This window comes from Charadrius vociferus, unplaced genomic scaffold (genome assembly GCF_000708025.1).
Source record: "Charadrius vociferus isolate BGI_N301 unplaced genomic scaffold, ASM70802v2 scaffold141, whole genome shotgun sequence".
In the NCBI taxonomy this organism is placed as follows: Eukaryota; Metazoa; Chordata; class Aves; order Charadriiformes; family Charadriidae; genus Charadrius; species Charadrius vociferus.
The window spans coordinates 2,331,559-2,342,902 of NW_009647743.1; the positions used below are offsets into that span (position 1 = coordinate 2,331,559).

At 40.3% G+C, this 11,344-nt stretch overlaps 1 protein-coding gene across 1 annotated transcript in view; it reads left to right on the top strand.

Moving 5' to 3' along the window:
• The window catches only part of HPGD (hydroxyprostaglandin dehydrogenase 15-(NAD)), a 24,107-nt gene extending 17,914 nt beyond the window's left edge, over positions 1-6,193 (top strand). The window contains exons 4-6 of the mRNA XM_009882023.1: positions 2,260-2,336; positions 4,323-4,486; positions 5,832-6,193. Coding sequence (XP_009880325.1) covers positions 2,260-2,336; positions 4,323-4,486; positions 5,832-5,970 — 380 coding nt within the window. The 3' untranslated portion in view covers positions 5,971-6,193. The remainder of the gene's footprint in view (positions 1-2,259; positions 2,337-4,322; positions 4,487-5,831) is intronic.
• The last annotated feature ends 5,151 nt before the right edge of the window (positions 6,194-11,344 follow it).

Consider the following 11,344-nt stretch of genomic DNA (forward strand, 5'->3'; position numbering starts at 1 on the left):
TGCTGTCTTTTGACATTTAAGTCTTTGAACCTTATTCCACTTCGTTATTGGGAGCTCTGCCCTTCCTTTGTTTATTTCTCGACTTTGTTTCTCTTCCCTCCCAAGTAACAATAATTTGTCTTACTATGTTTAAAAAGAATAAAATAAAATCCCTCCTCTATGTTTCCCATTAGATTTTTTCGTACGTCTATTAGCTGCAGCCTCAGTAGATTTTGTCTTTCGTACGTCTATTAGCTGCAGCCTCATTGGGATTGTTTTTTTTTTCTTTAAAACACGTAAAACTACTCAGGAGTTTAAAAAAAAAATAGCATCATAATATTTCCAGTGTTTCCAATGTTTCCAATTATTCAAGGAACAGTGATGATGATCAAGTCACCAAACAGAGGAATATTAAGCCTGTGTTGTGATCACAGCCCAAAGGGGACAACACAGACCCCATTTTTCATTAAGTTCTCAATGAGAAGCACAACTCACCAATCTGAGCTGAGCAGACAGATACAAGTTTAAGGGAACCACCAGCCATGAGGTTAAGTGCTTCATTTCCCACCACTGAACAGTGCTAATAACTGCTGCTTTCACTGGATCACCAGTGTAGCATTTAAACCAAGATAAAAGCCTTGAAGCTGTCAGGGTTGTAATTGGAGCTTTATTAGAAAGTTTTTCCCTTCAGACAAAAGGGATTCGAGAGCAAAGAGCCTGTGCCAGTCTCGGGCATAAATAATCTTTCCAGCAAATCCATCCTTAAAGCCGGGTAGCGTATTCTTCATCTCCACTGAGACGAGTCACACCCTTTCTCGACAACATCACTTAAGGATATGAAATACGAAGAATGAAAAAAGCATATCCGAGCTATTAATTGGGGTGACTTGCGTTAGAATCAAACATTAACGCATCAAAATCACAACCAGTTTCACGATACCACATGCAGAAACGCAGACAAATTTCATCCTCTCACTCAAGGACAGGCGGGGGTTTGCTAGTCACAAGACCTGAGCTTTCAGCTGGAACTGCCGCGTCCGTGAGCTCCAGTTCAGCTACCAGTGCACAGTGGAAATTGTTGGCATAACATATACATATATGCACATATGGTCTGTCATCTCTTCTTGACCAGCTTTTTGCCATCAAACTCAGTCTTACTAGAATTAAGTTCTTAATTTTCCTCCACAACCTCTGTTCTCTCTTCTTTCTCCACTACCAAATGATTTTATGCTCTCCCGCTCCCACCATAAAGGTTCACAAAGCCAGCAGGCATTTCATCTCGCTCCTCCTTTTCCTTACCGAGGGTAGCAATGATATTACTCGGGATCGTTACCCCTTTTTCCTGTTCCTTTCTGAAAATCTTCATCCTGGCTTTTCATTCCAGAGCAGGGCCCACTCAAGGAGACACCACACCATAAAATCCTTTTCAGCCAACCTACTTCAATCCAGAAACTGCTTCAAAAAGCTTTCCTATGCACACCTCTGCTTTCCGTTCTTTCTGCTCGTTATCTAAGGTCTTCAACTTACCATTCCGTTCACAGTGTTAACTCACTCACCTCTATCTTCTCTCTGCGCTGAGGTCCTGCACTCACTTCTTAGTGCTTTTTCCATGTGCTTATTGCAAAATGGCTCACTTATTCCATCTAAATCTCTGTAAAAAAAAAACCCACAAAACATCACCTATCAAATATTTTGTTACTATTCCACAGAAGCAACACAAGCAAGGGATGTAAGTCAGACGTTATGGTTTGATATATTACAAAGATAATATTAAAGCAGTTACAGCAGTCAAAATGGATTTTGCTCTTTCCCGTACCTTTTCACACATTTCTTCCCTGAAATCACTGTGAATAATCGCAGGTGTTGAGTTTGCATAGCAGCAGCTACCGTGTCAGCAATCAACGTTTACCTAAAATACTTTACGTACTTTATATATTTTACAGATTCATAGAAGAAGGCTCAAAAAAATCTCATCCTTGAGTGTTTTCTGCCAGATCCTTTCCTCCGTTTTAAGTCATGCTTCATTGATACAACTTTTCCTCTTAAAAGTTATACTTTTTATTACTCTTCTCTTGCCTCTTCATGTTTTTATCAATCTCATATCTTTTCCCCACCTACCTCAGATTACAACATAGAATTGGCAAATTTTTACTAATCTATTTTGTTGCATCTCTGTAAATCCATCACTTCTTTTTTACCTTATAGACCTATATGTGTGTTTAAGGTAATCATCAATAGGAGTACCCAACATCTTTATTCAGCTACCTTTTTATTTTAAAGGACTCATGCCTGCTGCATTCCAACCTGTGTACTGTGCTACAAAGCATGGTGTAATTGGATTCACACGCTCAATAGCAGTAAGTATGTTTTTGAAAACAGTACCAGCAGCTCCTTGGGAACATGTTAAGTTTCTCAAGTTCCCTCTTTATCATCACACAACTGGAAAATAATTTTCTTAAGGAAAACGGAGTGTCTGAAGCGGCGGAGGTTCCCTCCTTTCACAAAGGGGATCCAGAGATGGAATAAGTAAGGCATGTGTGTGTTTATGGCTGATTTGAGGGTCTGGGAACGTGGAAGAAAGATGTTGCAAAGTAATTAAAGGATAGTGGGAGGAGCCCAAAAGTCAAATTGTTATCCAAGCTTTAAAAATATTTTTCATAACTTCATCCCTGTCATTTAACATTTTGGTTTCCTTATTTGTAAGTCATGTTGATGACTTTTTTTAATGATCAATAGTACAATTGATCATTTTAATGATCAAATGTACAAAAAGTGACTTGAATACAACTATGTTTACCATTATTTATTCTTACCAACTCTCAATACGCTGAAAATGCAAAATGACACATTCAGGATGGGACATGTTAGATGTTATCTGACCATCCAGTAAGTCTTAGCCTCTGACTCCAAAACTTTCTAGTTAAACTGAACAAGCAGTAAGACAAAGTACCTTGGAGGGAGCAAATATGATCACACTTTCATAGGCTAAGCTTAAAAATAGTCTGCTCATATAAGATTTCCAATCTAATTTTCAGAACAAAGTACCCAAAATGATCATTTGGATAGTTTATCCATATTTTATGCCCCCACCCAAATAACTTCATTTTTAGATTAACCCAGACAGGTTAGTATGGATAAGTGTTGCGTATCACATATTATCCGCAGCATGAACCTGAAACCTGGTTTTCCATTATTGTTTTCTCATGATAATATAAACATCATCATCTAAGTTCAAAAATAAAGGGTCTGCTAGAAAATTAGAGGAAATGCTGTCTCTATGGAACATGGGAAGGCTGAGGAGAAAAAGAATAATAAACATAGTGAATCCCTGTATTTTCCAGGAAAGGCAGTACAGCCGGACATTGCGCAGGGATGGTACAACACATCCAGAACTTCGGTTTCTTTTCTTCTCCAGACCGAAGGGGCAGGCTACCATAGCATGAAAGTGAGATGCGATGTACATAAAACCAGAAAGGATTCCCATTAAAAGTTAAAATAAATAGAACTCAGTGTTGAAAAATTATGGTTGTTCTTGGACATATCGTGTACAGTTCATAAGTTCTGTGCCACCGCTAAGGAAGTTCATCCAGCACTCAACATACGCCTGGATGCTGATCAGACTTCTTTGCTACACACACGCCTTGGTAGCACCTCAAATGAAGGGCCCCACCATTCCCAGAACAATTTGTGCTGCTTGCTTTCATCGTGTTCCTGAACTGCTTCCTGAAAAACCTCCTGCCTCTTTCCTGGAGTTCAGAGGGCCTTTCCTGCGGAGATGCTCAGGGATAGATTCATCCCTTGGCAGGGACCAGAGCGCAGCTGGAAAGGTTTAGCATTATGGTTCCAGGGGTAGAGACCAAATCCTATTTCTGTTGACGTGAAGGAGGTAAATGTAATCTCAGCGTTAAATCTTGATTTGATTTCAGATAGTTTTCTTTTAATAAGAAAATTCTTTCAAGATTGGAAGCATATGGGAGATATTTTTCACTTGGTTTTGCTTGTGAGAGTTATCTCATCCCCCTAGAATACTGTTAATGACATGCCAAGAGCACTAATAACAAAAATATTAGAAAACAAACAGCTGCGTGGAAAGGAGAGTGTTGATGACTCGTAGAATTGTTCTCCCAGCAACGCAGATGTTTTTTTCTAGTAATCTAGTACGATTTCTAGAGAAAACATGCTTCAAACTTAGTTGTTGAAACAAAACAATCAGTAGTAACAAAATCTGCTTACTAGGCAAGGCTGAGAAGTACTTAGTGGTAAATCTCATTCTTTGAGAAATTACTTGCACCATACTACTTTAAAATGTTGATGACGAACGCCTAACTTTTTCTCTTTTCTAGTTAGCAGCTAATATGGAAAACTACGGTGTGAGACTCAACACAATTTGTCCAGGATTTGTCAACACACCAATTCTTCAGTCAATAGATAAAGAAGAGAATATGGGACAATATTATTCATACAAGGATGAGATCAAAAACATGATGCAGTTCTATGGCGTGATGGAGTAAGTGAGATACGGTGGTTTTTTTGCCCTTCGTTAATGAAGAAAAAGCACACACAATAGCACTCTCAGCAAAATTAAAACTAATGGGAAACGCTGCCTCAGATAAAAGTCTATCAAACAAATGTGTTATCTTATACTCAAGGAACAAATGGCAGATATCTAAGTGTATTTTAAGAGTATCGCCTACATAGTGATATTTCCCTTTATGCACTCCCATTTCCCAGCAAAGTGTAAGTCAAATTCCCAAGTTAACGGTGGTGTATTAGTTTTCCATAGCCCTCGGTGTTCTTCCACAAGTTTGTTTAATCAAACTCGTGAGATACAGGGTACATCATTTGTATTGAATTTCCACAGAAGTTGCAGGTGAACCAAGATAGAAATCAGCCCGAGAACCGACGAAACCGGGCTAAGTTCCTAAGACCAGAGTAGCGGTGATGGGGGATCGAATCAAGGAGGTCCCTCACCCATTACGGTGTCGCCAACAAAGGCCAAAGGCAGACAGAGAGGAAAGAGCCTGAGAACAAAACAAGCACAAAGTGATATTTTTTTAACATTTTCTCCGTCTCTAACAATTAGCTGCTCAGATACCACTGCACAAAGGAAATTATCTGAAACCATTGGTTTTGCTTCACTCATAATTTTTCATATGTAAAATACACTGCACCTACTGACCGTAGCCAACCGCAGGTGACAAAATTCCCCTTAGACTGATTTGTGTGTCAGCCCTTCTACGGTAACAGGAGAAGTCAACAGCAAAGAGGTGCAGAGGACTGCGTAAGGTTTCCTTCTGCCCTTTGCCCTGAGAGAGAGGGCTTTGCTGGAAGCCCAGCGGCAGCTGGACATCCACGGGGATTCAGCACTGACTAGAGCAAACAAACGATGATTTGTAAAATTGCCCCTTTCCGTTGTATGTCCCAATTGAGGGGACTGAATTGCTCTCCTGAAACACTCAGAGGTGGTAACCTCTGCTGTTCTTGAAAATAAATTTGTTCAAATACCGGATTGTTTAATTATCAGGGGATATAGATTTACATTGCGCTTCTTTCCTTGTCCTTTTCACATGTTCTACGACATCATGATTCTGAAATTTTGAAGAATTTTTGAAGAAGTTTTTCACTCTGAGGGTGGTGAGGCACTGGCCCAGGTTGCCCAGAAAGGTTGTTGAGGCCCCATCCCTGGAGGTGTTCAAGGCCAGGCTGGAGGTGGCCTTGGGCAACCTGGGCTGGTGGGAGGTGGCCCTGCCAATGGCAGGGGGGGGGGAACGAGATGATCTTCAAGGTCCTTTCCAACCTAAACCATTCTGTGATTCTATGGTTCTATGAAATAACAACTTTTTCTTTTTCAGCCCATCAATAATTGCTGAGGGACTGATAACAATAATTGAAGATGATACTCTAAATGGAGAAGTCATGAAGATTACAGCATCCCAAGGGATTCATTTTCAACAATACAGCCAAACACCTTTTACATCATCAAAGAGATAAATAATTGTTTTACGCTAACTATTTTTGGCTTTCCTTAAATATAAAAAATTTTGAAAATTGAAAATTTTTGGAAAAAAAGGTCAGTGTTGTATCTAAAGCAGTGACAATTTTCAAACATTCGCATCCTAATGACAAAGAGATGGACAAGAAAATCTGGTGTGGGAGAATGGTATCATCTGATTTTGACTCTATAAGCACTAATAATAGTATTTATTCAGTAGAATAAACACACTGCTCAGAAGATTTTTGATTATGCAGTAATAGGGGCCAGTTTTTTCCTTCTGGTAGTCCTGATCTACGTACTCCAAGCGTATTTTGGTGGACCTGACTTACTTCATATAATTCTGTTCACTGTTGTAAGTGTCTACTTATTTACTTCTTGAATTCTTCAGATCAGGAATTCAGAATGCAAACAAACCTGTAAGGAGTCAAGAGTTTACTTTTTCTTATGAATTGTAAAATAGAACCAGAGGCATAATTCACTTTCCTCATTTTTATATGCAACTGAGTATGTTGCATATCACACAAGAAAGTACAGATTTTTACCTTCTTGAATTTAGCTATTTATAAAATAGTTCAGAAATATTTTTGTTTTCATTTATAGATATATATATATGAATTTTCTCTTTCTGTATATACAAGGATGAATACTTTGGCATTGATTGAAATGTCTACTTACTCATTAAATCTCCTTTTCTAAACCTTTAAATCTAATTTCTTGCCTTGATTGATTAAAACCTCCACTAAATCCTGAATAATCTGGTTTTTTTTGTATTTTATACATGTCCATTTTGGTATCATGATACATATTCCTAGACGGAGCATGTCATATAGCGGCAATGAAAATAAAAAATGAGCTTCCTACCACCTGAGCACCACTGGACCTTCTGAACCCAGGTCAATCCCCAGCTACACTTATGAAACAAACCTTGGTCCTCCGTGGGTTACGTGCCTGATAAAAATACATTTTTATATGGTAATTTATTTAGGCTCATAACATAAGACGAGTTAATAACTCCTGGGAAAGTTGGGAAAAGTTAATATTTACCCTCCTTAGGAGCACTGACTTTAATTTCACTAAATTAAGGATTGTTTTTTTCAGCACTGTAACTAAGAGGGTGGGAGCACTAATATTTACCTCCTGCAGAAGGCAGGGAGTAGTAAGACTGTCGGGAGGAGAAAAGAAGCAGACACACATGCCTTGAATTACTCATCATTCTCCCCCCACCTCCATTTTTGGCTATGTTAACGCTATTTTTAAGGCCTATTTTGAATGCACACATGATGCTAGCCACACCATCAGCATCCACACCATCAGCATCCCTGGAAACATCGGTACACCCCGCTGGACTCACATACGCTCTCTGATTTGATTGCATTAATTTCTACGTTTGCCTCATTAAAATCGGAGCATCTCCTAACTCTGGGAGAGAGCAGTGCGGAAGATGTGATGTAAACGTAAAGCCGGCACGCCTCCGCAGTCAGGTCCTACCACTGCGACTCAGCTGCCTCTGCTCCTCTCCCTGTTGAAGAGCGTTTCAATGGAGGTTATACGCAAGGGAAGGTTTAACAAGAATGATAGTATGTGCAAACCACGTAACTAGCAAACACCGCACCAAGTTAGACAGTAACTCAGCAACTTCTCTTAATACCAAACGTCAAATAATGATGGGAATACTGTCGATGTCAGTACTTACAGCGATGCTATATCGTTGCCTTGGCTGCTTTTGTTCACCTCTACTCCTTGCTATCCCAAAAGAAATACCTGTTAAAGCGGGAGGGTTGAGTTTTCCAAGGGATCAGTGAAAGAGTACATAATTTAAGAATGTGAGTAATAAAAGGCAAGAAGTCCTACGAATGCTCCCTGGAGGAAGAAAAAGAGAAAGAAATTTTAAAAGGTAATTACACTCACTTGAGTTAATGCACTCACTTTAGACATTGCACAATTAACTTGTGGTGTTGCACTGCTACAAAATTCTAATTCTGTGAACTGGAGGTATTCTAAGAATGGATTCCATTTATGTGGTATATCAATAGTCACAGACGGCAAAATTGGATTCATAAAATATTCAATTAGACTCCAGGACACCTGGAAAATCTGAGCCTATATCTGGGAAAGAATTAAAGCCATATCTTTCTTGTATGTCTAGGTCTTTTCTGGATTATTTTTGTAACTCAAAGACAGATGTTTTCAAATCAAAGCCACACAGAAAACTTCATGAAAGGCAGCGACTGCATTCCCTTCCATCTGATAATCCAGTAAGGAAGTCTCAGAATGCAATACATGCTCATTCGATCAAATAAACAATTACACTAAGATAAATCTCAAATTATGAGCACATCTGGAACTCACTGAAAGAAACAAGGAAGTAACAACGACGAAAAACTCCTGATGCAAATTCTAATAGGAAAAACAGCCACCAAATTTCTACCTTTTAATTAAAAAAAAATGCCCCAAACCAAATATTAGTTTTCCACTTTCAGTTAGTGTGTATTAAAACACATCTGAGGGTTTTATCTGCACAAGAAGAACAAGTCCTAAATATGTTTTGGAAAGGTTTCCTGTAAGACTTCCCCTCAACCTTTGGAGGCCTTCCAGGAAGCAAGAAAGAGAGCGTACGTTTAATTTACAGACACAAACCCCCAGAGAAGCAGCAGGTAGGAAGAGGAGTTCAAGGGAGAAAGTGAGTTTCATTTTCTGCACCAGGATTGTTTTGAAACTTTGTCTTCAGTTAAAAGTCTTGACCTAATTCCAAGACTTAATTTATTTTGCCTGGGAGAGCACAATTTTTAAGACAACTGTTACAGTTCTGTAAAATAGGGAAACTCAGCCAAAAGGAAAAATAAATATTTTAAATGAGAGATACTAATTGCCAAGGACATAAAATGGCAAGTAATCATCTAGACTCATATAATAACCATTATTTGTAATGAACATTCAATTCCATGTGATGTGAGTTTACTTTTCAGTGGGTCTTTACAGTTTCAAATAGGAATCTTTTAAGGGTAAAGAATAAATGTTCCTAGTGAAATCCATTCTTTCAGTGTTTATGATCCCGCATGAAAATCTAAATCATAAGGCCTTTTAACCGCACTGTGACATGACAGTGTTACTTTATTTGTATTCACGCCTTGATTCAAGGAAATCTTTTTGAAAAGGTACATAACCACAGTCACCAACACGATTATGTGGATAACACATTATATTCTGCACAGTTCAGAAGGACCTGGAATTGACTTGTATTATGTGTATCATGAAATCATACGTGTATCAATTTTATTATTGAGGGGGTGAGCCATGCAGTAAGAAGTCCTCCTTGTCGCTTCCTTAAATTAAGGAGGTCCTGACACGAGAGACTAGACCTCTCCCTCTTGTTTGGGACATGAGTTCTGCAAACAGCAAACCAAAAATAAACTTTAGTAAAACCACAATCTGTTTTCCACCAATATCTTCAATCCAAGTCTAACCTTTAGAGGAACAGCATTAGATGCGTAACGCTATGGCTCCGAGGCAGGATAGGGTTCTTCTGACAGATAATGATTTCCTTCCTCCAGGGTTGAACTGCTCTCAACTTTCTACGGGAGGATCCTCCAGCCTGAACTTCCCTTTTCGCTAAGGCTGTTTGCTTTGCATCAAGAGATGTTGACAGTTTTCAGCTCTGGCTCCAGGAGTCCAGATGGTTCAATGAAAGTGAAGGATAATACCACATGACTTAGATTTTATTTTTTTTTTTTGCTCCGGTACAGAAAGGATCAGCTTAATGTCAGGTCAAATTTATAATTCAAAGTGAGAGGGGCAGTAAACAAGAAAAGTTACACTCTTCCTCTGAAGAGGGCAGTGAACAGGAAGAAGGTCAGATAAAAAATATATAAGATGCAAAAAGGTTAGACCTAAAACATCTTTGAAATAAGTAACTTAATCCCGTTGTTTATGCGGAAGGCCATTATTATGAACTGTGGACCAAATCTAAACCTGCATGTTTTCTGACTTGTAGACAGAGACAGACTAACACACTATTCCGAGGGATTCAGAGAATAAAATGAGGATGTTCACAGCAAAAAAATCAGCCTCAATGAAAAAAAAAATTAAGCTATTTCAAGCAATCACGCTTTAAGCAGGGAAGCATTTGCCACAGTTACATATTCAGCTCTGTGCTAATTCACTGCTGGCATCTGCTGGGCAAACCTTACAGACGTTATTACCACTGCAGAGGCAGAATTAATTTCAGAATTGCATTTTTTCAGCTTTTACTTTCTTCAGAGGGTTTCTAGTCCTCCTGCTCTCAGCCAGGAGAGAGGCCAGCCAGGACAGGATGATCAGCGGTGTTCCCCAGGGCTCAGTACTGGCACCGGTTCTCTTTAACATCTTTATCAATGACCCGGATGAGGGGATCGAGTGCACCCTCAGTAAGTTCATAGACAACACCAAGTTGGGCTGGAGTGTTGATCTGCTGGAGGGTAGGACGGCTCTACAGAGAGATCTGGACAAGCTGCATCAATGGACAGAGGCCAATGGTATGAGGTTCAACAAGGCCAAGTGCCGGGTCCTGCCCTTGGGTCACACCAACCCCATGGACGCTACAGCCCTGGGGCAGAGTGGCTGGAAAGCTGCCCGGTGGAGGAGGACCTGGGGGTGGTGGTGGACAGCCGGCTGAACATGAGCCAGCAGTGTGCCCAGGTGGCCAAGAAGGCCATCAGCATCCTGGCCTGTATCAGGAATAGCAGGGTGAGCAGGACTAGGGCATTGATCATCCCCCTGTACTCGGCACTGGTGAGGCCCCACCTCAAGGGCTGTGTTCAGTTTTGGGCTCCTCAGGACACGACAGACATTGAGGTGTTGAAGCGTGTCCAGAGAAGGGCAGCGGAGCTGTGAGGGGTCTGGAGCACACGTCAGGCTGCCCAGGGCAGTGGTGGAGTCACCGTCCCTGGAGGGATTTAAAAGATGGGCAGACATGGTGCTGAGAGACGTGGGTTAGTGTTAGACTTGGCAGTGCTGGGGTGACGGTTGGCCTTGATGATCTTAAAGGTCCCTTCCAACCTAGATGATTTGATGATAATCTGATGACAGGTCAGACATCTGGTCCAGGATTCCTGGATGGTTTAAGGCTCTAGATTTAGCATCACGAAGCAGAAATTCATTGCAGTGACATCCAAGAGGAATGCAAGAGGTCTGTCTAACGCCTTATCTGTCACCCTGACCCTGCCACCTCCCTCTCCGCATCTTTCCACTGGACTACCTGAATCATGAGCGTTTCAGCAGTGACTTACACTCCAGCTACACCAAAACACGACTGCGCGTCTTCAGCAGTCACCAAGATCATACTCACTTAAGACACCGCTCACTTCACTGATTTCAGACCAACTGTAAGACCAG